We start from the raw sequence: 26,197 nt of genomic DNA on the forward strand, positions 1-26,197 counted from the left end.
ACCCTCAGTGTATATGTAATATAGATGATTATTCATATATTTATTATAGATTAAAATTGTGTGTTTGACAACCAGAGGAAAATAACAGTGCTAGATTTTTGAGAAGTGGACAATGACTGTGATATAATGCAATTTCAAGTGACAAGAGTTGAGATTGAGAAAGTAAGACAACAGCACCAGGTTTTGGGAATTTTTATGTAATAATTAAAACATATGTATGACGTAATTGTTGTACAGTTTTCTAAAAGGGAGAATTGAAACATATTTTGTTGAAATGCTTAACGGCAGTACTAGTAGTCTTTTTATTATATTGCAGATGGGTGTATGTTAGGCGGACCCACACGGACAACAGGATTTATTAAAAGGAAGTTTCCATTGAAAGTGTTTGGAGAAGCAGAAGGAATTACAGGGATCTGTTTATGGCTGTGTGAATTAAGAAGAATTTGTGTTATTAATCATCCTGATGAAGCCCTGAGATGTGGGGTGAAACAAAGCTTTCTTCGGGAGTATAGGAAATTGAACATTTAAAGAAATATACAGATCATAGTCTACAATATTCATTGTTAAGCACACAGTTGTTATCCAATACATTTAGGAGTGATGTTTTAACATGTGATGGGGGTTACTAGTTTTAGAGGGTGTAATGTGGATATGTGTGTGAGGTATTAGATATGTGTGGTATGAATGGAGGGTAAGGCATGAATGTATATGTGGGTTTAAAGGGCATTGTATCTTTTATTGATATGTTTATATGATTCAGGGTATAATGCTCAAATTATATAAGCTATGTAACAGATTAATGGTTGATATGGTCTGTTAAGGGTCCGCATGTTATGAAAAAATTGTTCTATGATAAATGTTTATTTATCAAGTTTTATCTACCGTCCGGTTTCGCCATCACAACGGTGTTGCATCGTTTCCTGCCATGTATATTTAAACGATGTTGGAATACCTTGCAAACATGTGTATGTTAGGTGTGTGTGTTGTGGGAGCGATCCCACTTCCGGGGAGAGTGGTGTGCCCTTGGACCATGATGCGACTGCAGAGAGGAGCTCCTTATAAGCACCAAGGCAAGTGAGACATATCACAGCTTAGGTGGACAGGCAGAAGACCAGGGACTCGCACCTCCGCCGAACCTGACACATCAGTAGAGACCCAACAACACAATGTCCTTTAGCCACTCGATAGCCCTTTTGGACCTGCCGTATGGGAACAGAGGTCGAGGGCAGATGATGGAACTGGAACAAGACAAGTCTTGAAGACTGAAGACAATCAGACGAGGACTTGATAAGGATAAGACAAGGCTGAAGAGAAGAACATCAGGGATATTGATGAAGACACTTGCTGAGTGAAAGGACGACAGAAGAGTTAAATCTCAGTATGATGGTACCTGGCCATGACTCGTAGCAGCATCCATCCTGAACTAAGCTTCGGGGACCAAGCTTGATCGACACACCTGACAGGTCAATCGAAGGAAGACAAAACTTCCAACCCGGCATGGAAGATGCATCCGAAGGTCATCCGAAGTTGAACTGAGGACGGCCCACTAAGAGGTAAAATCCGGAACCAGGATTTCCGAGATGAAGGCTATCCTGACGAGGGTGCCAAAGATTCAGAAGGCTTCCTTGACGGAGCCCAAAGGTTCCGAACACTTGACAGTGAAAAGGACTGAAGACGAGGACGTCTAAAGGATTCTGAAAACGAAGACAACTTGACACGAAGAAGTCTGGCACGTCATAACATCTGGATTTCAACCCCCAGGACACTCAGTCAAGAGCATCGAGGAGGTGTCAAGTGAACTGGAGAAGGAGAAATCTGGATTTCGACCCCCAGGTCACCCAACGAAGAGCAGCGAGGAGGCTCCGAGAGGAAGAACAACAGGATGACGGAATTCTGGAAGGACAGGACATCAGAAGAGGACTTTAGGAAGATCTGAAGATAAAGACATCAGGAGGGTCAGACGACGAAGACATCTGAAGACAACGACTTAGGAGCCAGTGAGAGACCAAACATGGAACGAAGATGAGACGAAGGACCAGGAACCATAAAGGAAGACAAAGGAATTCTCACGAAGAACAAAGTGCCTTGAAGAAGCGGAGCTGGACATCAGAAACTCCTGGACTGAAGAGCTGGAATGGAGGATCCAGGAGCAGTCTGACTCCATGACTGACTCCTTGCGAAGGCGAAGAGGAACTGAAGGCTGAGCCATTTTGTGGGGCTGAAGAGGAACACCCAGGATGACATCATGAGGAGGAGCCAAGAGGAATGGCCCTTTAAATCCAAAGAGGAGGCGTGGCCTCACGCCTAAGGAAGTAGGAGGCAGGACCATGGAGAGACGCCATGCTGCAAGAAAGGAGAAAACAGGCCCGAGGTGCCAAGGTGGCTCTTGTCGCTGAAGAGAAGCTGGAGGTGGCTCCAGCCACTGAAGAACACCGGTGGCAGCCTCGGGGCCACGAAGGGGAGCTTCAGAGTGGCCTTTCGGCCACAAAAAGAAGGAAAACGGCGGCTCCTGCTGCAGAGGCAGGGTGATAGTGGTGGATCCAGGCCGCAAAGTGGCAGCATAGGCGGCCCCCTGGCCACAAGGGAGAGCGTGGCAATGGCAGTTCCAGGCCGCGATGGAGAGAGGATGTTGGCGGCTCCTGCCGTGAAGGAAAGGAGGCAGCAATGGCGGGTCCAGGCTGCGGCGGTGGCGGACCCACCGTTGAGCATGGCAGCAGCAGTCTCAGCCACGAAAAGATGGCGTCGGGAAGCTGGCTGGCTGAGAAGAAAGGTGAGAGGCTGCTTGTGAGCTTGTTCCCACAAGCAGAATCGTAACAGTGTGGGCAATGGCCAACGTGTAAGAATGTGAAATGAGTATGATAGTCTTTGGGGTTGTGGGTAGAGATATATTGCTGAAAGAGCATTCTGGGTATATTTGTATAAAAAAAGATGAGACGATTAAAATATTGTATTTATTCATTTTATGCATTGTTGCTGGGTTGTTTATTTGTTTTTGTAGAGGTTTATCTACATGATCATGATTGGATAAGTTGGACATTGTAGTTCTCCCCATCATTGCCAATTTAGATGAAACAGTCTGATCTATTAAAAAAGATCTGTGGGCAGTGATCCAGGGCTTTCAAGGGTGACTACTATCTTGCACATGGACCTCCTTTTAGCTAGTGAAACCCAGCACCCAGGTCTGAAATCTAGTGTTGTCGAACAGTGTGAGAGATTGGGGAATTAAATATTGCCCTTAGGAGTTTGAGATAACCACTTTATTAGGGACACCTAAACCAAGAGGATGTTAGGCTAAATTAAATTTTAAATGTTATCATTATGAGGGAACATCTGCTCTCTATAACATTTCACAATATTGTTAGTTTGATACATTTTCATAAAAAATCAGACCTGTTATTAAGTATATTTTTTGTTTGTTTTTTTTATTCCCAACAGATATGGCTATTGTGCTACAGTTCAGAGTTCTCCAGTCAGCTATTGAATATATAAAAACTACAGCAAATCAAGACTCTCAAAATCTCACCAGCTCATTCCATTTACCACCTCTGCATCATCATCCTCTATACCAAAAACAGAAAAGCATTGATGGTAAGTAATGAAGCTAAATTTGTAGACCATTAGAAATGTTAGCCTCATTAGCTATATCAACTTAATCCAGTATTACATCTTGGTTTTAAAAGATGCTGTGAATCCAAAACTGATTGGTCAATTTGTGATATAGGTTAGGGATGTGCATTTGTTTCAAATGAATGGCACAGCCAAAACAATTGGACCTTATTCATGGGGTCCATGAAATGAATGCATACTTACAAGGAATTAAATATATCCTATTTATTTCATTCATTTAGCTCCCATAAAGTTTAATGATTCATTACAGTCTATGGAGCGAAAGATTTCTAAGGGAGATCATGTAGTAGTCTCCATAGCAACCATCCCTTATTTGTGACTTCAAAGCTTTGCCGGTATGCATTGGCAAAAAGATCAGAATGCCAATGTATCAGAGTGAAGCATTTTTTTCAGTTCAGCCTGTCACTGCTCTATGAATCCCGTGGCACTGCTCCTGAGTTCTGAGCATATATGAAGAGAGGATTTAGGAAGGTACATTTCTTCTTAAGAGATTTTCTGAGAAGGTCATGCTTCTAGTTGAGCTCTCTGAGTGTTCAACTGTGCTTTCTCTTGTGAAAATACTAGAAACATTTTAAATCATTTTGGTTGCTGTTCCTCTGCACTGGTCTTGTGATCTTAACTCTCACACCCACTGAGAAAGTAAGGCTTGTGATAGGCTGCTTACTTAGCAGTTTATCACAGCTTTTCCTCTCCCTTTGAGGAGAGAGAGATTGTAGAACAGTTGCAGTGGCCGATTTGTGCCACATTGCCAGTGAATACAGAGTGTTTATTCTCTATCTGGGTCTGCAGATGCTTCAAGAAGGCAGGTAGATGGCCACTTTGTGGATCGTGTGGCTGTCAGTAGTGTGCAGAGCAGTATCTTTCATCTGCGCTGTGTGTGCATTATGCACTAGTGAAGAAGATGACACTTCATTATCTCTCTGCAAATGGTTCACACTTTGATGGTAATGGGCGGAGCGGCTGGATATAATGGGCAGGTTACTGGTAGTAAGTCGTGTGAGGAAACATAGAACACAGAGACAGGAGACCAGTAGAAAAGTTTAATTTATAGAACATGTATGATTTTTTACCCACCGGTGAGAAATTGTACATGTGCATGCAATACAAAGAGCTCCTGTCTCTCAGAGAACAAGTCCGATCTCTGGAGGCTAGAGTGGAAGACCCGGAGGAGCTGAGGCAGACAGACAGATATATAGATGAAACCTTAAGGGACATAGTAGCCAAGTCCCAACTTCAGACTAGCAGCCCTGGTGCTGCCTTTGAGGAAGGAGGTTTCATGATCAGAGCGCATCAACCTGGTGCAGCAGGAAAGGATCCTGTAGCAAGGACCTGCTCTCCAGGTGGTGCATTGTCCTTTCGCACCAAGGATGTTTCTCCAAGGCCTTACTGCCCAGGAGGGAAGGGCTAGGTCAGTCATCATAGTTGGTGATTCAATTATTAGGAATGTAGACATCTGGGTGGCTGGCGGGAATGAAGATCACCTGGTAACATGCCTACATGGTGCGAAGGTGGCAGACTTCATGCGTCAATTAGATAGGATTTTAGACAGTGCTGGGGAGGAGCAGGCTGTTCTGGTACATGTGGGCACCAACTGCATAGGAAAATGTGAGAGGGAGATTCTGGAAGCCAAATTTAGACTCTTAGGTAGAAAGCTTAAATCCAGAACCTCTAGGGTAGCATTCTCTGAAATGCTCGCTGTTCCATGAGCAGGTCTCCAGAAGCAGGCAGAGCTCTGCAGTCTCAATACATGGATGAGATGATGGTGCAAGGAAGAGGGATTCAGTTTTGTAAGGAACTGGGGAACCTTTTAGGGAAGGGGGTTCTCAGCTCTCGTGCTAAACTTTCAAAAGGGAAACTTTGATAAAATGAGAAAAATAGTTAGAAAAAAACTGAAAGGAGCAGCTACAAAAGTAAAAAGTGTGCAAGAGGTGTGGTCATTGTTAAAAAATACCATCCTAGAAGCAGAATCCAGATGTATTCCACACATTAAGAAAGGGGGAAAGAAGGCAAAACAATTACCAGCATAGTTAAAAGGGGAGGTGAAAGAAGCTATTTTAGCCAAAAGATTTTCATTCAAAAATTGGAAGAAGGATCCAACAGAAGAAAATAGGATAATGCATAAACGTTGGCAAGTTAAATGTAAGACATTGATAAGACAGGCTAAGAGATAATTTGAAAAGAAGTTGGCCGTAGAGGCAAAAACTCACAGTAAAAACTTTTTAAAATATATCCGAAGCAGAAAGCCTGTGAGGGAGTCAGTTGGACCGTTAGATGATCGAGGGGTTAAAGGGGCACTTAGAGAAGATAAGGCCATCGCGGAAAGATTAAATTATTTCTTTTCTTCAGTGTTTACTGGAAAGGATGTTGGGGAGGTACCCGTACTGGAGAAAGTTTTCATGGGTAATGATTCAGATGGACTGAACCAAATCACGGTGAACCTAGAAGATGTGGTAGACCTGATTGACAAACTTAAGAGTAGTAAATCACCTGGACCGGATGGTATACACCCCAGAGTTCTGAAGGAACTAAAAAATGAAATTTCAGAACTATTAGTAAAAATTTGTAACCTGTCATTAAAATCATCCATTGTACTTGAAGACTGGAGGATAGCTAATGCAACCCTCATATTTAAAAAGGGCTCCAGAGGTGATCCGGGAAACTACAGACCGGTTAGCCTGACTTCAGTGCCAGGAAAAATAGTGGAAAGTGTTCTAAACATCAAAATCACAGAAAATATAGAAAGACATGGTTTAATGGAACATTGTCAGCATGGCTTTACCCAAGGCAAGTCTTGCCTCACAAATCTGCTTCACTTTTTTGAAAGAATTAATAAACATGTCTATTTATTTATTTATTTAAAAACCTTTCTATACTGTCGCTAAGTTATATACCATCACAACGGTTTACAAATAGGCACATAGACTAAGGTAAGTAAATGTAGGATATCTTACATTCTAACAGGTGCCAATAAAGTTCGGTTACAATTTCATAAATAAAATCATTATTTGAGTAATGTTGGTCAAGTCCAGGTATATTATTGAATTACTATCGCTTTGAAATATTACTTCTTAAATGTAGGATTGAGTAAATTCATTCTCATCTGCATTACCTTGTACTTTCATTCTCTACCCTCCACACTCTTTAGTGAAGGCTTTTTTAAAGAGCCATGTTTTTAGATTTTTCTTAAAAGTTTTGAGATTATTCTGTAATCTGAGGATAAAGGTGAACCGGTAGATGTAGTGTACTTGGATTTTCAGAAGGCATTTGACAAAGTTCCTCATGAGAGGCTTCTAGAAAAAATGAAATGTCATGGGATAGGTGGCAATGTCCTTTCGTGGATTACAAACTGGCTAAAAGACTGGAAACAGAGAGTAGGATTAAATGGACAATTTTCTCAGTGGAATGGTGTTGGCAGTGGAGTGCCTCAGGGATTTGTACTTGGACCCTTACTTTTCAATATATTTATAAATGATCTGGAAAGAAATACGACGAGTGAGATAATCAAATTTGCAGATGATACAAAATTATTCAGAGTAGTTATATCACAAGCAGATTGTATAAATTGCAGGAAGACCTTGTGAGGCTGGAAAATTGGGCATCAAAATGGCAGATGAAATTTAATGTGGACAAGTGCAAGGTGATGCATATAGGGAAAAATAACCCATTTACACAATGTTAGGTTCCATGTTAGGTGCTACTACCCAAGAAAGAGATCTAGGCATCACAGTGGATAACACATTGAAATCGTCTGTTCAGTGTGCTGCGGCATTCAAAAAAGCAAACAGAATGTTGGGAATTAGAAATGGAATGGTGAATAAAATGGAAAATGTCATAAATCCTTTGTATCGCTCCATGGTGAGGCCACAGCTTGAATACTGAGTACAATTCTGGTCGCCACATCTCAAAAATGATATAATTGCGATGGAGAAGGTACAGAGAAGGGTGACCAAAATGATAATGGGAATGGAACAGCTCCCCTATGAGGAAAGACTAAAGAGGTTAGGACTTTTCAGCTTGGAGAAGAGATGGCTGAGGGGGGATATGATAGAGGTGTTTAAAATCATGAGAGGTCTAGAATGGGTAGATATGAATCGGTTTTTTACTCTTTCGGATAATAGAAAGTCTAGGGGGCACTCCATGAAGTTAGCATGTGGCACATTTAAAACTAATCAGAGAAAGTTCTTTTTCACTCAACACATTATTAAACTATGGAATTTGTTGCCGGAGGATGTGGTTAGTGCAGTTAGTATAGCTGTGTTTAAAAAAGGATTGGATAAGTTCTTGGAGGAGAAGTCCAACACTATTACTAGCAACAGTAACATGGAATAGACTTAGTTTTTGGGTACCTGCCAGGTTCTTATGGCCTGGATTGGCCACTTTTGGAAGCAGGATGCTGGGCTTGATGGACCCTTTGTCTGACCCAATATGGCATGTTCTTATGTTCTCTTCCGAAGGGATGGACTCCACCTTAACCAGGATGGAACCAGACTGCTGGCGCTAACCTTTAAAAAGTAGATAGAGCAGCTTTTAAATTAGAACAAAGAAGAAAGCTGACAGTCGCTCAGCAGTGCATGGTTCGGAGGGAGGTAACTTCAAAGAATACTAATGATGCATTAGTATTAGGGCATCCCAAGAGTGAGGTTCCAATAATATGAAAAGTAGTCCAAGTGCCTGTAACTAAAAACTCACCTGAGCTAAAGAATTCTAACTTATCCTTGTCAATTAAAAAGCAGAATGAAAATACAAAGAAAAAACAAACTTTGAAATGTTTGTATGCTAATGCTCTTTCCCTCTCCACCCCCCTTTTTGTATGCTTAATACTCCTTTTTGTATGCTTAGTACTTTTTCCCTCTCTACCCCACGCCATGTTATTATTGCATCTTTTGCAAGATTGTATATAGTGCTTATGGCTAGTTCATGGTCTTCCGCTCTTTCACCACAATGTTCTGTTCATTTGTTAGTTTCTTTCCTGTCTTTTTTTCACTCCTCTTTCCACAGAGCACATTGTTTCCTCGTGCTTCCCCTCCCTTGTTTTATTGTATTTTTCTTCAGTTTTTATGTAAACCGATATGATGTACCCTCGAATATCGGTATAGAAAAGCTAATAAATAAATAATGCCAGAATTCTAAGAAGTAAGATGGGAGAATTAGAATGTATAGTAGTGAATGATGACATAGACTTAATTGGCTTCTCAGAGACATGGTGGAAGGAGGGCAAAAAATGGGACAGTGCTATACCGGGATACAAATTATATCGCAATGACAGAGAGGAGCACTCGGGAGCCAGTGTGGTGCTTTATGTTCGGGATGGCATAGAGTCCAACAAAATAAACATCCTGCATGAGACTAAATGCGCAGTTGATTCTTTATGGGTAGAAATCCCTTGTGTTTTGGGGAAGACTATAGTGATAGGAGTATACTACCGTCCACCTGGCCAAGATGGTGAGACAGACAGTGAAATGCTAAGAGAAATTAGGGAAGCTAACCAAATTGGTAGTGCAGTAATAATATGAGATTTCAATTACACCATTATTGACTGGGTAAATGTATCATCGGGACATGCTAGAGATAAAGTTCCTGAATGGAATAAATGACAGTTTTATGAGCAATTGGTTCAGGATCCGACGAGAGTGGGAGCAATTTTAGATCTAATTCTCCCAGGACAAGCAGGATGGTAGTCCTCACAGATGGGTGACATCATTATGTGTCACCCATCTGTTCCATGAGCCCTGTCATGGAACACTTCTGTCAAAGTTTCTAGAACTATGATTGGCAAACTAAGCATGCCCAGCATGCCACTAACTCCGTGGCCACACAGGATCCACCTTCAGTCTCTTTTGTTCCGTGCAACAGTTGCCTCGCGGGTCTAGGATCTCTGAGAGATTTCTCTCACACTTTCCTCATGGAAAATTCAAAGCTTTCTTCACTATTCCCCCTTTCACCAGGGTCCCCCATCACGCACCAAACTCCTCCATTGTTTGTAAGTTAATACTGTATATTTGCGTTCGGTTCCCGGTGGTGTACTTTTCAGTGCCAGACGGCCACCGACCGCGCACTACCCATCTTTTTCAATATGGCTACCGGTTTCCGTAAGTGCCCCGAGTGTCTGAGGACTATGTCCATAACGGACCCGCACAAAGTTTGTGTACTATGTCTCGGGGCCGCCCACGACGTCCGTCGGTTTCCAAGTTGCGCACAGATGACCCCCAAAGGCTAGCGTGGCAGACTAGAGAAGATGGAGCACTTGTTTGCCTCCAAGCTCTCATCTCCATCGACCTCAGGTAAGGCCGCGCCGAGTCGGGGGGATCCATCTTCTTCAGACCCCTCTCCATCGACGCCTCATAAGGAGAAAGGAGTGGGTGACCGTCCGGCACAGACGTCGACCCATTCCAAAACATCTGCATCATCGTCCTTGGCGACGGAGAAGAACCAGGCTGAGCACCGAGGGAAATATCGCCTTCGGCACCGACGGGAATTGCCGTCTGGTGCCGGCACCGATACCGGAGCAGCATCAGCCTCCACTGAGCCAGCTCCGATGAGGGCCCAGGGACAGGAGCCCCATCCTCCTCTGGAACCGGGACCCCGAGACTTTCCCCACCGATAACGGTGCCAGGCACCGAGCCTCCACATTCCCCTGTGCTTGCTCCGGTGAAGCCTACCCTGCCTCCTACCCCAGGCGCCGTGCCATCAACGACAGACTTTCAGATGGAATTGGACCGGATGGTCCAAGAGGCAGTGCTAAATGCTCTTAGAGGCTTCCTGTCACCACCGGCTCCGGCTCACATGCCACCGCCAGAACCGACACCTTCAATGCTGGCTTCGCTCCTCGAGTGCTTTAGACACCCTCAACAGTGCCTTGCCATCGATACCCGCTGCATCGGGTACCTTGCCACCGAGCCAACCGCTGATCCCTACCCTGATGTTGATACCGGTGTCTTCGGAGGAAGAGGATGCAGGCCCATCTCCTCAAGAATCAACGATGCCAGAGCCGATGTCAGGACCTTCAGGCCTTGATACCGGTGCCACCTATTTTGGTGCCTCATCATCCATCGGTGCCACCTTCCCGCCTTCTTGGGTTTCGGTTTCTTCCTCCATCTGGAGGTCCAGTGGGTGAAGGAGAGCCTCCCTATGACCCATGAGATGATGTTTCATCTGAACAGTCCTCACAAGCTTCTGAGGAACTTCTTTCTGAGCCTTTGCCCCCAGAAGAATGGCGCCGTTCCCCTCCATTTGACCTCTCCTTCGCTAGTTTCGTTAAGGAGATGTCCGAAACTATCCCATTCCATTGGAAACGGAGGAGGATGCCAGACACAAAATGTCTGGGGCGGGTTGTGTGGCCGGGAAGGCCCCCCGGCGGCACCCTCCTCTATTTTTGGCAGCGGGCAGTGCGGGCCGCCCGGGCCCCCCCCGCAGCGGCGCTTTGGGCGCGTGCCCCCCCCCCCCCCCCCGAGGCTTTTTCTCATTTTTGGCGCCGTTTTTCCTCTCTCCTCCGGCGATCCCGATGCCGCGGCCGTCATGCTGTGCGGCCTGCGGCGACCCCGGGGTCCCGGATTTCCCGGGAGAGCATCTGTGCACGATGCCTTCCTGGGGGGGAAGGTACCTCACAGTCCCTTACTGATTTCTCTTTTTTGCCCGGGCGGCGCGGGCCGGCCACTCCGCCATTTTTGGCGGGAACGGCGGCCATTTTACATTCTGAGCGCCCTGAGGCGCAGGCCACGAGGGAGAATGGCTCTCTGGAGGATTCTACAAGCGGGGGTGCTCCCCCGATTTTGGTGCAGGAACCAAGCACCCAGAGCCAGGGAGCAGGAACCACGCCGCCCCTCGAAGCGCACTCGAGCAGGCCGGGGTTCTCTCCGGAGTTTATCCTGGTCATGCATACAGCTTATCTGCAGGGACTGGAAACACCTGTGGGACCCCCCCCCCCACCTAAGATCCCACGGATGTCGCCCTCGGCGCCGGCCCCCCCCCGACCCTCCGGGAGCGGGGGCCTCCCGCCCTCCTACCCGGGTCCGATCTGCGCCCGCGGCAGTGGGGGCGGTGCCAGACCCAGCGGGACAGGGACCTGACCTCCCGGACGGGGGTCAAGGGGATGGCACGCAAGAAGGGGATGATCCACGTACCCTACGCCTCTTCCAGAGGGAAGAGCTGGACGACCTCATCCCGCAGATCATTCAGGAATTAGATCTGGACCCGCCACCGGACCCGCCTGCCCCAGTAGCTCCCGCTGTCGTCACTTCTTCAAAGAAGGGAGATCCGGTCCTGGCGGCACTCCGGCCAAGGGCTCGGGCTTTTCCCATTCATGACTCGTTTTTACAACTTCTCACCAGGGAATGGGACACCCCGGAGGCCTCCCTGAAGGGCAGCCGGGCCATGGAAAAGCTGTACCCACTCCCTGAAGATTTTCTGGACCTCATCAAGGTCCCAAAGGTGGACTCCGCAGTGTCGGCGGTCACGAAGAGGACGACTATCCCAGTAACGGGAGGTGCGGCATTGCGGGACACACAGGATCGTAAGTTGGAAGTTTTGCTTAAGCGGGTCTTCGAGGTCTCCGCGCTGGGTATGCGGGCGGTGATGTGCAGTTCGCTTGCCCAGCGGGCTAGCCTCCTTTGGGTGCAACAACTCACATCTCAGAACCTGCCGGCCGATGAGGCTGCCCAGGCGGATCGGCTGGAAGCCGCAGTGGCGTATGGGGCGGACGCCTCGTACGACCTTTTTCGGGTCCTCGCAAGATCCATGGTATCGGTAGTGGCGGCACGACGACTACTGTGGCTACGCAACTGGGCGGCTGATACGTCCTCTAAGTCGAGTCTGGGCTCTCTTCCCTTCAGGGGCAAGTTCCTCTTCGGGGAGGATTTGCATCAGATCATCAAGTCCCTGGGGGAGAACGCTGTTCATCGGCTGCCGGAGGATAGGTTTCGACCATCCAGAGCGTTTTCTTCTTCTCGGACCAGAGCCAGAGCACAGCGGCGCTATAGGGGATACAGACAGGCGGGCTCCCGGCCATCCGCCCCCAGGTCTCAGCCCTGGTCGCGCTCCTTTCGCGGGCGTCGGCCCGCACACACTACTCCCGGACTGACTCTGGACAGACTCCGGGAGATAGGCGCTATTGCGCCCGTGCCCTTCGGAGAGGTGGGCTCAGGCCACTATTCCATCTATTTCTTCGTGCCAAAGAAGGACGGTGCCTTCCGGCCTATCCTAGACCTCAAGGAAGTCAACAAATCCCTTCGAGTCGTTTGGTTCCGTATGGAAACGCTCCGGTCAGTGATTGCGGCGGTGCATCGGGGGGAGTTCCTCGCCTCCCTGGACTTAACGGAGGCCTACCTGCACATCCCCATCCGCCCGGACCACCACCGTTTCCTTCGTTTCAAAATTCTGGATCAGCATTTTCAGTTCACGGCTCTCCCGTTCGGACTGGCGACGGCGCCGCACACCTTCACCAAGATTATGGTAGTCGTGGCTGCAGCTCTCCGGAAGGAGGGCATCCTGGTTCATCCTTATCTGGACGACTGGCTTATCCGAGCGAAGTCATTCGATCAGGGACGCTCAGCTGTGACTCGAGTAGTACGGTTTCTACATTCCCTGGGATGGGTAGTGAACTTCTCCAAGAGCTCCCTCATGCCCTCGCAACGCTTGGATTTTTTGGGGGCGACCTTCGACACCCGGCTGGGCAAAGTTTTTCTGCGCCAGGACAAGGCTCAATCCTTGCGAGATCACACACGACGGTTCTCTGCGTTACCAGAGCCCACCTCCTGGGACTACCTGCAACTCCTGGGAGTGATGGTGTCCACCATCGACCTTGTACCTTGGGCTTTCACGCACCTCAGGACCTTACAGTGGGCCCTCCTCTCCCGCTGGAAACCAATATCGCAGGACTACCAGATGATTCTCCTGCTCCCGCGGAATGCCAGGGACAGTCTGGGCTGGTGGTTGGATCCGTCGAACCTGGCCCGTGGCGTGTCCCTCGATCTGCCAAATTGAGTGGTGGTGACCACCGACGCCAGTCTAGCAGGCTGGGGTGCAGTCTGCGATTGAAGCGCCACGCAGGGGACGTGGTCCACGGTGGAGGCGAAGTGGTCAATCAACCGTCTGGAAACCAGAGCGGTCCGGCTAGCTCTGCGACATTTCCTCCCGCTTCTTCGGAACCGGGAGGTCAGAATCCTATCGGACAACGCTACCACCGTTGCCTACATCAACCGACAAGGAGGCACGCGCAGCCCGCAGGTCGCGCTCGAGGCGGCGCTGCTGATGCAATGGGCGGAGCGTCATCTCGTCCGGCTAGCGGCCTCGCACATCGCTGGGGTGGACAACATCCAGGCGGACTTCCTCAGTCGTCAACTGCTGGACCCAGGAGAGTGGTCTCTCTCCGACAAAGCGATGCAACTTCTCGTCCATCGGTGGGGGGCCCCCCACTTAGATCTGATGGCGTCCGCTCTCAACGCCAAGGCTCCACGCTTCTTCAGTCGCCGGAGAGAGCGCGACGCGGAGGGAGTGGATGCCCTGGTCCTCCCGTGGCCGCCACATCTTCTGCTCTACGCCTTTCCTCCGTGGCCCCTGGTGGGCAGGATGCTCCGCAGAATAGAAAGCCATCAGGGGACTGTGGTTTTCGTCGCCCCGGAATGGCCCCAGACGACCCTGGTTTGCGGACCTGCTACAGCTGGTGATCGACGGGCCAATCAGGCTGGGGCACCTCCCCCAGCTCCTACATCAGGGCCCGGTATTTTTCGAGCAGGCAGAACTCTTCTGTCTTGCGGCCTAGCTTTTGAGAGGCGCCGCCTCTGGCGTCGGGGCTACCCGGAGGCGGTAGTATCCACACTATTGCGGGCACGAAAGACATCGACGTCGGCGGCCTATGTTCGCGTCTGGAAAGTGTTCGAGCTGTGGTGTACCAGCCAGGCCACGAGACCCGCTAAGGCTTCTGTACCTCAGATCCTTCAGTTTCTACAGGCGGTGGTGGAAAAAGGGCTCGCCTATAATTCACTACGGGTTCAGGTGGCCGCACTTGGTTTGCTATTGAGCGATGGGGGCTCTCTTCTACAGCATTCTGACATTGCTCGTTTTCTCAAGGGTGTCAAGCATATGTGTCCTCCGTTACGGGACCCTTGTCCCTCCTGGAGTCTTAACCTTGTGCTTCGCTCCCTGTCGGGACCACCGTTCGAGCCGCTGCGCAGCGCAACGATAAAGGATCTCACTCTCAAGACTGTGTTTCTTGTGGCCATCTGTTCCGCTCAACGCATCTCGGAACTGCAGGCTCTGTCGTGTAGAGAGCCCTATCTCCGTTTCTCAGACTCTGGAGTTTCGCTTCGCACCGTTCCTTCCTTTCTTCCGAAGGTGGTTTCTGCATTCCATGTGAACCAGACGGTGGAGTTGCCGTCCTTCTCTTCCTCAGAGCCGAAGTCTCTCCGTCTCCTGGATGTAAAGCGCACTTTGCGTCTCTATCTGGAGGCTACAAATGAGTTCCGGACCTCTGACCGTCTCTTCGTACTCTGGTCCGGCCCTAAGAAGGGGTCTCAGGCTTCGAAGACGACCATTGCCAGATGGCTGAAGGCCGGCATTGCTGCTTCCTACATTGGGGCGGGACGGACTCCCCCACCCGGAATCGTAGCGCATTCTACACGTTTTCAGGCGGCGTCCTGGGCGGAGTCTCGCTCGGTATCCTCGCAAGAAATTTGTAGAGCAGCCACCTGGAAATCGTTACACACGTTCTCGAGGCACTATCGTCTGCACCTCGCCTCTTCGGTCTCTGGACACTTTGGCGAGCAGGTTCTCCGAGCAGGCCTCGCAGGACCCCACCCGATTTAGGGAAGCTTGGGTACATCCCACTGTCTGGACTGATCCAGGTATGTACAGGGAAAAGAAAATTATTACTTACCTGCTAATTTTCGTTCCTGTAGTACCATGGATCAGTCCAGACGCCCACCGCGTTTGGGTTCTTGATCCTGCTCTGCTCTGCGTTACTTCTTGCTCGCAGGGTTCTGTGTCTTCACAGTCATTTCTTTTCACTGTTTTTCACAGCTCCCTACAAGTTGGTAGGATGTTTGCGGTTTACTTGTTGCGGTTACAATTGTTTTCATTATCTGTTTCCACAAACTTGATCCTTCGGGGGTTTCTACTCGGGCTTTGATATACTCGATACTGAACTCCTGCAGAGGGGGTAGTAGTATATATGGATACGCCCCCTCAAAGCTTGTGCTGACTCCATCTGCTGGATTGGGGACATAACCCACTGTCTGGACTGATCCATGGTACTACAGGAACGAAAATTAGCAGGTAAGTAATAATTTTCTTGTTTTCTCTCTTTGCTTTGTCCCAAACCTCATCACAGGGACTGAAATGCACTGCACACACTGCTTCTATCTGCCGGGCCCCAAACATCACTCTAGGGGACCTTAATGCACTAGTTTAATCTGTCTGCTTTACCCCAACCAGCACCACAGGGATCCTAAATATCCTGACTTTATCTGCTTTGGCCCAAATACCACCACGGGGGCCTAAATATACTGCATACACTGATTTGGACTGCCAGACACCAAACAGCATGACAGGGGCCTGACCACATCCAGCTTCTAACTTCCATGCCCCAAACATCACCACATGTGCCTCACTGCACTGCATTCATCTTCCTGCTTTGCCCCAATCCACCAGCACAAGGGAATGACTCCTTGTACACATTGCTTCTTTCTTTCAGTCCCCAAATAACATCACAGGAGTCTTGCTGTTTCTGTTCTGCCTTCCTGCCATGAGCATGGGAAATTTGGTGTGTCAGCATTTGGTTCTCCTGAGGTCTTTTTTTTTTTTTAATATATTATAAGCCCTCTACTTTTATGGTTCCTCATTTTAATCCAAGTTTATTTCTGCCATCCTGTTCATTGATCCAAATGGGTGTAATACACAATATTAAGAACTAAGAGTAGGCAATTTTTATGTTGTGTTTGGCAATCCACGGGCTACCCTTGTGAACCGCCATACTCACCTCCCCCAGCCAGGCTGACCTTGCCTATCCATCGTACAGCAGGCGCCGCCGGGCAGTCACTCGACAGGACACCACTCCTCGCCGTTACTTGATGTCAGAGCACTGTGCCTCTTCCTAGGCGAATGTGCATATCTGAAAAGCACTTAAAGGGACCATGGCAGGAAATCCCCCGCTGCCCCTATCAGTGACATTAGGACCAAGGCCTTATAAAAGGGCAGGGCTCCAGGGCTTGCCTCAGCATCAGGTCCAGCTACGCTTCGTTGTGCGTGTTGCTTTCCAGCGTCTTGTTTTCTCTCAAAGTCCTGTCCTGCTTGTCTTCAGTTCTCTCCCTGTTTATCTTCATCCACGTGGCCTGCTTGTTCTTCTCCTTGCCTGCCTGCCTGCCTTGCCTATCCATCCCTTCTCTAGATGGATACCCATTTTGACCTCGACGTGGACCTCAGATACGATTGACAGCTGCCTACCTCTGACCATTGCCTGGCCCCGGACAAGTCTGACTGCTGCTTATCTATGACCCGTCCTACTTTCAACTCTCTTGCCATCAGCAGAGACCCCACTTAAGTCCAGCCAGCCCTGGCACCCAAAGGCTTAACCCGAGGAGTATGGGGGATGGCATAGGTGAAGGTCCTGATGGGTCTTTGCTTTGTCCGGGTCCGCCTGTTGACAGTAGGACTCAGCAGGGCTCCTTCCTGCAGGTAGTAGCAATCCTGCCTCTGCCCAACAGTCCACCAATACATTTTGAATAGGACAGTTTTATTCTTTCCTTTATTGCTATGGTTTGTTTTATGATTGTGCCATATTGTGATACATAATAGTTTAATTTGAAACCCATTAAAAATAATAAGACATATTTTGTCTGATCACTCATGTTTTCTTAAAATGCAACATGTCTTACAAATAAACTTATGAGCTCAACTGTATTCACCCAACACTTTGAAGATCTATATAGTGCATAAATAGAACCTATGGAAGCTGAGGTTACGGCACTTGTGGATTCTTTATGCCTACTGAAATTAACCGTTGAGGATATAGCTACATTGATTACTCCTAGTACAGCAGGAGAAGTAACTCGAGCCATTAAGCAATTGGCCTCAGGAAAGAGTCCCAGCCCCCATGGGTTTCCCTTAGATTTTTGCAATTTTTTTGCAGAGACAGTGGCACCAGGTCTCAGTCAACTAGAAGAGGAGGGATTATTTTAGAGAAAAGTCACAAGTCTATAATTTTGATATTTTTTAACTACTTTTTTAAAAACATATATCATTGAAAAGCCTTTGATGGTTATTATTTTATTTTACTGTATCTTGTTTATGCCATTTTGATTGGAACTTAAAAGGTACTTTAAAAAGCAATAGAAAACAATAGCACAGAATGTAATTTCAAAACAGACAGTAAATTAAACTAACTTCTAGCTAAATCTTGAGAAACAACTCTCATACACTTGAATTTTTTCTTCTGGTAAAATGTAAGGATAACAGATTTTTTTGTCTAGCCCTGAAAAACAATGTCACCTTCACATAAAACAATGATGATGTCAAGTAAGATGACTGAAACATCACCACTGATATGTTCAGACATTATAGATAGATCCAGAGCAATATATAAGGTAATAGCCATAGATATAGAGAGTTTTAGTATTAGTACTATTTGTTATTGTTAAAATAAAAATATTAATTCAAAATACTTTGTTACTGAATATTTTATGTCCAATTTATACATGGTTTACATTTGATTATCATGAAGTTTGTAATAAAAAAAATGTTATTGTTATTAGCTTTGGGGTAATGTTGAAAAGAATTTACATGCTGAGAACTGGATTGTACACGTATATATGCAATTTATGTGTGTAAGTGGGCTTTTGAAAATGTAACTATTCAATTACTTACAGACCCTAAATGCCAGGATAGGACGACTTACAAAGGCATTACAGATTTTAATATATAAAAAATCAAAATATCCCTTTGAATGTGTATACTATCGACCAAGCTCGCTTATAAATAGAGATGTTTAAATATTGACTTGGATTCTGCAATTGAGAATAGAGGATATAATTCCCAAATTAATTGATAAGGATCAGACTGAATTTATAAAAGGGAGATTTTCCAGCAATAACACTAGAAGCCTTTCTAATCTTCTCTATCGGGCTGTTGCACATAAAAGACAGGTTCCATTGTTTCTATACAGACAAGGCCTTTGATCAAATTTCTTGGCAATATCTCTTTTTGATACTTTAGAAATGGGGTTTTCCAGATACATATATAACGTGGATAAAGGCATTATATACCAGTACACCTGCCCAAATGTTATCTAATGGGTTACTATTGACTCCATTTCCGATTTGTAGAGGTACAAAACAGGGTTGCCTTCTGTCGCCTATTTTATTTGACCTGGTGATAGAACCCTTGACGCTGGTCATTCGTCTTGTCCCCTGTATATCATTTTTTATATTCAACACACAAAATATTGCTTTACACAGATGATATGCTTTTATACTTTTTACCTGATATAGTATAGTGCAGTCTCAGGATATTTGATTAATTATTCCAAGTCCAAGGTAATGCTGGTGGGGCCTTCGACCCCTCCCCTGCTGGATTAATTAGGTTTTGATTAGGAGAGGATGGATTCAAGTACTTGAGGATTGGATTCCTAAGGATTTATCTAAATTGCCCATTATTATCAAAATAAAATCATACCTGACAAAGTATCCCCACTTACCATATTGTGGTTGGGAAGAATGAATCTTATTAATATGTCCATTCTGCCTATTTATTTTTTTATTTGAATGTTTTCTCACAGGACAAGCAGGATGGTAGTCCTCACAGATGGGTGACATCATCAGATGAGCCCTGTCACGGAATACTTTTGTCAAAGTTTTTAGAACTTTGACTGGCACACAAAGCATGCCCAGCATGCCATTAACCCTGTGGCCCCATGGGGTCCCCCTTCAGTCTCTTTTTTTCCGAGCACCAGTTGCCTCACGGTTTTTAGAAGCTCTCTGAGAAATTTACTCACACCTTTCCTCACGAAAAGAATTTGAAGTTTATCTTCGTTTGTTCCCCTCCCTTCGTGGTCTGATGGCCACCGACTACGTGCTGCTTTTTTCCGACATGGCGACTGGGTTTAGCAAGTGCCCCGAGTGTCTGCGGACTATGTCCATAACGGACCCACAAGATGTCTGTGTTTTCTTCCTCGAGCCTTCCCATGACATCCGTCGCTGCCCAAGTTGCACGCAGATGACCCCCAAAGGCTGGTGTGACCGACTGGAAAAGATGGAGCATTTGTTTGCTTCAAAACGCTCTGCTCCATCGACCCCAATGCTGGGCGCCGAGACGAGGAGGCCCATCTGCCTCGGACCCCTCTCTGTTGTCACCCCGCCAGGAAGACCATGGAGCGGGTGACCGTCCATCACCGACATCGACACATTCCAAAACCTCTGTGTCATCATCCTCGGTGCCGGAGAAAGAGCAGGCCGAGCACCGACATGCATTCCCATCCGCTGCCAGCACAGACGCAGCATCAGCCTCGATCAAGCCGCCCCTGAAGGAGGGCCGAGGGAGAGGAGCCCCCATCCTCCTCTGGACCCAGGACCCTGAGGTGTTCCCCACCGACTCCTGTGGAGGCTCCGGTAATGCCTAGTCTGCCTCCTACCCCAGGTGCAGTGTTATCCATGCCAGCCTTCAACAGGTAGTGCTGAATGCCCTCAGGGGCTTCCAATCGCAACCGGCACCAGCCCCTATACCAGCACCGGAACCAGCACCCTCGAATTTGGCACCACTCCTCGAGCATTTGGACACCCTCATCGGTGCCCTACCAACCCAACCTGCTCCATCGGATCCGCTGGCACAGAATCAACCTCCAATGCCTCCTCCGATCCCGATTCCAATTCCGGGTACCTCAGAGGAGGAAGATGCGGCCCCTGGCCCAGACCCTGCATGGAACCTGACAATGCTGGAACTCGTTCCAGGGCCATGAGGTCTACCAGTGCCTCAGCTCCACCTCACTAGCCTCGGTGCCCTCAGTGCCCGCATCACCTCCTTCAGTGCTGATGCGGCCTGCCTCGATGCCGCCTCACCATCCATCGGTGCCGCCTTCCCGCCCTCTCGGGTTTGGTGTTTTTCCCTTCATCTGGAGGTCCGGTTGGTGAAGAGGAGACTCCCTATGATCCATGATACGATGCATCCTCTGACCACTCCTCACAAGCTTCTGAGGAACTTCTTTCGGAGCCTTCACCCCCGGAAGAAAGGCGTCATTCCCCTCCGGAGGACCTCTCCTTTGCCAGTTTTGTCAAGGAGATGTCTGAAACTATTCCATTCCAAATTGTAATGGAGGAGGAAGCTCGGCACAAAGTGTTAGAGGTTTTACAATTTGTAGATGCTCCAAAAGAAGTAATGGCAATCCCAGTTCTTCTCAATCTTTTGCACCGCCTCTGGGAACACCCAGGTACTGTGCCTCCAGTCACTAGAAAGATAGATGTCACGTACCTGGTACAACAAGCCAATTGCCCCACCATTCTGTAGTTGTGGAATCAGCTCAAAACAAGGCCAAAAGATCCCGTCCACACTCCTCTGCCCCTCCTGGAAAGGAATAGAAAGTGTTGGATGCATTAGGGCGTAGACTGTTTCAATGGTCGATGTTAATTGCTCGCATAGCAGCATACCCAACTCTACATGACCCAATATAACAGGAATCTCTGGAAGCAAGTCCAGGAATTCTCAGAAACTCTACCACAACAATTCCAAGAGGGCTTAGCACCCATCCTCCAGAGAGGATTGGAGATGGGAAAACATATGACTCTTTCGAGACAGCGTCCAGAGTTTCAGCAGCCAGAATTAGTGCCAGACGCTGGGCCTGGCTCAAAGCCTCAGACCTACGCCCAGAGGTGCCGAATAAATTAGCTGATCTCCCCTGTACAGGAGAAAACCTGTTTGGGGACAAGATCCAGGATGCTGTGGCCCAGCTTAAGGACCATCATGACACCCTGCATCAGCTATCCACTGCCACCTCAGATGCCCCTTCCGGAGCCCATAGGGGCACACATAGGGACAATAGGAAACAATTTTACAGGCCATGTAGGTACTACCCTCCTGCATCCCGTACTCGGACGGCTCGGCCCCCTCAGAGAGGCCAAACTCATCAACAGAGGACTCCTAGAGTGCAGCCTGCTCCCCAAGCTGGACCTGCAGCTGGATTTTGATCCTATTCAGCGAGCAGCAGTCTTGCCCTCCCTGAACCCACAGCCCAAATTACCAGTGGGAGGCCACTTTACCACCAATTGGCAGCCAATTACCACCGACCGATGGGTATTGTCCATCATAAGCCACGGATACTGCTAAAATCTTTTGACTGTGCCCCCGGACTCCCCGCCCGTCCCGATGTGGAGCCTGGATGATAACACAGTACTTCTCAGCCCTTCTGTGTGCCAGAGCCATAAAACCATTTCCCTGCACTCAGCGGGAAAGAAGGTTCTACTCCCGGTATTTTCTAATCCCAAAAAAGACCGACGGTCTCCGACCTATTCTCGACCTTCAGGCGTTAAACAGGTCCCTCCACAAAGAACGGTTCAGAATGGTGTCCTTGGGCACCATGCTCCCACTCCTACAACAGGGGATTGGCTCAGCTCTCTGGATGTACAGGACGCTTCGCCCATATTGCAATCTTTCCTCCTCATTGCAAATACCTGCGATTTGTAGTGGGATGCCGGCACTTTCAGTACAGGGTACTGCCATTCGGCCTCGCCTCGGCGCCTCGAGTATTCACCAAGTGCCTGGCAGTCGTGGCAGCACAGTTACGCCGCAAGGGCGTCCATGTCTTCCTGTATCTGGACGACTGGCTCCTAAGAAGCCCTTCCAGAGAAAGAGCTTGCCACTCCCTCCACCTCACTATACGGCTTCTCCAGTCGCTGGGTTTTCTGTTAAATTATCCGAAATCTCACCTGACTCCGTCGCATCAACTGTCCTTTATTGGAGTGGACTTAGACACCACCGTGGCCAGGGCATTCCTCCCCAATGAACATACAACCACGCTGTCCAACCTGACCAGCTCAATCTGCTGTCGACAAACAGCCTCTGCTTGCCTGCTACTCACGTTGCTAGATCATATGGCGTCAATGGTCCATGTCACTCCAATGGCCCGCCTAGCCATGAGAGTCATGCAGTGGATCCTGAGATCTCAGTGGACCAAGCCACTCTCATCGATTGTCCGAATTACCAGCCAGCTTCGTTTATCCCTCGCCTGGTGGTCACACAAAGCCAACTTGCGCAAAAGACTCTCCTTCCAGCCACCGGCTGCTCAGGTGGCCTTAACTATGGACGCCTCCAACCTAGGTTGGGGAGCCCATGTCAATGACCTGCAAACCCAAGGAGTTTGGACCAAGGCCGAAGCAGCCTTCCAGATCAATTTCCTGGAGCTCTGGGCGATGCGGTATGCCCTTTACACATTCTAGGACTGCATGTCCAACAAGGTTGTCTTGATTCAAACAGACAACCAAGTAGCAATGTGGTACCTGAACAAATAGGGGGGGCAAGGGCTCTTACCTGCTCTGCTAAGAGACAGTGCAGATTTGGGCCTGGGCCCTGTCACATTCCATACTACCACAAGCCACTTATCTGGCAAGCACACAGAATGCAGTCGCGGACTGCCTCAGCTGGTCTTTCCAGCCCCACGAGTGGTCTCTGGATCCTTTTGTTGCAAGCAGGCTCTTCCACCGGTGGGGTCAGCCGGACATCAATCTCTTTGTGTCCAAGAAGAACCGCAAAGTGGAACAGTTCTGCTCCCTACACAGGGGCTGAAGAGCAACAACCTTGGATGCCTTCATCCACTCCTGGAACACAGGCCTGCTATATGTGTACCCACTGATTCCACTAATAAGCAAGACTCGTGAAGCTACAACAGGACCGAGGCTCAATGATACTCATAGCCCCGTACTGGCCTCGCCAAGTTTGGTTTCCCAATTTTCGTGACCTCTCTGTCCTGGAACCCATTCACTTGGGCACGGCACCCAACCTCATTAGACAGAATCACAGAAAATTGCGCTGCCCGGACCTACAGACCCTGTCCCTGACAGCCTGGATGTTGAAAGGTTGATACTACAACCCCTCTACCTTTCTACTAATGTCTTGCAAGACCTAGTAGCTTCGCAAAAGCCGTCTATGTGGAAGTCATATCATTCTAAGTGGCAGAGATTCTCCTTGTCATGCACATAGAAGGGCTTTGATTCCTTTTCTTGCTCCATGCCGAGACTTCTAGACTATCTCTGGCACTTCTCGGAATCGGGCCTCCAGACTTCTTCCATCCGAGGACACCTGAGTGCCATCTCTGCTTACTATTGAGGTACCCTCCACTACGTCCACCAGTTGTGACCTGGGACCTCAACTTAGTGCTAGCATGGCTCATGTGTCTTCCATTTGAGCTCCTGCGAACTCAGACACCTCACTTGGAAAGTTATTTTCCTTGTGGCGATTACATCCGCTCACAGGATTAGTAAGCTGCAGGCCCTTGTGACCTATCCACCCTACATAAGATTCCTCCATAACCGGGTGGTACTGCGCACTCACCCTATGTTCCTGCCTAAGATGGTAACTGACTTCCACTTAAATTAGTCCATTGTGTTGCCCACTGTTGTGGCAACGCGGGTAGCGGACCCATCTCTGATGATTTTGTGTACCCTTGGGCCACGAAGCAGCCACAGAGGAGCTCCGGCAATGGCCGAGGCAGGTGAAGAGTGTCCAAGTGTAGGCTGGTGTTGCTGGAACCTTGGCCACAGCCAAACCTGTATGCAGCAGAGAGAGACCCAAACAATGCAATTTTGGTCTTGAAAGTAGTCCTCCGATCACTTGTTAGCCCTTTCGGAACTGCCGCATGGGAGCAGCAACTGCAACAGGATGGACAGTGGTTGAAGGATGAAGACATCAAACAAAAATGAAGACTTGAGGTTAGACAAGAATCTGGATACGTGGAGTGGAACGACATTCTGGATACATGGAGTGAGATGAGACTGGTCAAGTAGAGAAAGAAAATCAGGAAAGCCATGAGTTGCTTGAAGAGTACTGAGTCGGTACTGCACATCACACAGGTGGCGCGTCCTACACAGCCGGGTACACTGATCACAGACCACGCTAGTGGTTCCCCACTCGAGTTGCTTGCAGAACGCTGAGTCGATAGTACCATATCATGTGCCCTACTGAGCCAATGAAGACAGATCACGCTGGTGGTTCCCCACACAGGAAGATGAAGTGAAGACTCAGACTAAGCGTGTACCAAAGTGCGCCCTGCACAGCCAATCAAGGCCAGGCACGGACCACACCGGGAATGGAACAGGAACCAGAGTTCATTCATGAGGTGGAGGCAAGTAGAAGACTCCGAGGATCCAGACAGGGTTGAAGATTTGAGGGACTGCCTCGGTGATGAAGTTAGGATAAGGAAGATAAAAGCTGGAACATCTTGGAGACTTGCGCTGCCATGGAAGAAGATCATCCAGAGAAAGGAGACATCTAGACGTGAAGACATCTGACGGACGAGCATCTGGATCTCAGAAGCTTGACGAGACGAGAGACCAGGGGAAGATGAAGACACGGTATCTCACATAGAACGAAGTGCCTTGAGAAGCTAGATTACAGAGAAGTCCTAATGAGGACCGGCTTCTTGCGAAGGAAAGGTGGAAGTGAAGCCAGGCCCTTTTTATAGGCCTGAAGAGGAGACTCCCTTGATGACATCAGAGGTGCACCACTCCCTGGCTGTACCTTTAAGATGTGAAGAGAAATGCAGCTCCGCCCCTAAGGAAGGGGGGCAGGACCTTTGAGAGTGGCGTCCCTGCCACTGATGCAGAGCCAGAGGAGAGCCAGGCCTGAAAGCAGGCTCCGAGGTTGGAGGCGGCTTCCCTGCCGCAAAGGGTAGACCGGAGGCGGCCTCCTGCCACAGGAAAGTCCGGGATGATAGCCCTCTCCCCACGGAGGGCTCAAGGTAAGTTCGGAGGCCTCTGGGCCACATGGAAATGCCTTCAGCGGTCCCCTGACCGCAAGAGAGGTAGCAATGCAGCACCAGCCACGAAGGGAGCGTCATCGGTCTCTGGACCGCGGAGCAACACTGTCGGTGATCCCCTGAGCACAGGGGATGTCTCAGCACGGCTCCTGCTGCCTAAGGAAAGCGGCGGCGGCCTCCGAGCCATGCTGGGTGTTACAGCGCGGCCCCAGCCGCACGAAGATAGCGTCGGCGGCCCCAGGCCGCAGGAAGAACCTTAGCAGCACAGTGAAAAGGAGGAAAAAAAAGGTGAGAAACTGCCCAAACAGGGTAGAATTGCAACACCCACTTTCTTTCCAAGGCTTCACACTCAACCAGGTGTGTGGGCTCTGCATACCTTGGACTGTAAGCGTGCACTCATCTTTTACTTGGACCGCACCGCAACCCACAGGCAGTCCACACACCTCTTTGTTTCCTTGGAGTTGCGTTGGGCAAACAGACCCTATCTAATTGGTTGGCAGACTGTATTGCTTTCTGCTACCAGCAAGCAGGCCTTCCGCTTGAGGGACGAGTGAAAGCGCACTCAGTCAGGGCCATGGCAAAGTCAATAGCACACTTCCGTTCAGTACCTATTGCCGACATCTGCAG

The 26,197-nt window shown here is 48.5% G+C and overlaps 1 protein-coding gene across 1 annotated transcript in view; it reads left to right on the forward strand.

Annotated features, from left to right (window-relative positions):
* LOC115087279 (lysosomal-trafficking regulator-like) overlaps window positions 1-26,197 on the forward strand; it is a 1,534,685-nt gene that overhangs the window by 839,881 nt on the left and 668,607 nt on the right. Inside the window, 1 exon segment of the mRNA XM_029594260.1 lies at window positions 3,436-3,588. Within this exon segment, the coding sequence (XP_029450120.1) occupies window positions 3,436-3,588 (153 nt within the window).

The sequence above is a fragment of the Rhinatrema bivittatum genome, chromosome 3 (genome assembly GCF_901001135.1).
Source record: "Rhinatrema bivittatum chromosome 3, aRhiBiv1.1, whole genome shotgun sequence".
In the NCBI taxonomy this organism is placed as follows: Eukaryota; Metazoa; Chordata; class Amphibia; order Gymnophiona; family Rhinatrematidae; genus Rhinatrema; species Rhinatrema bivittatum.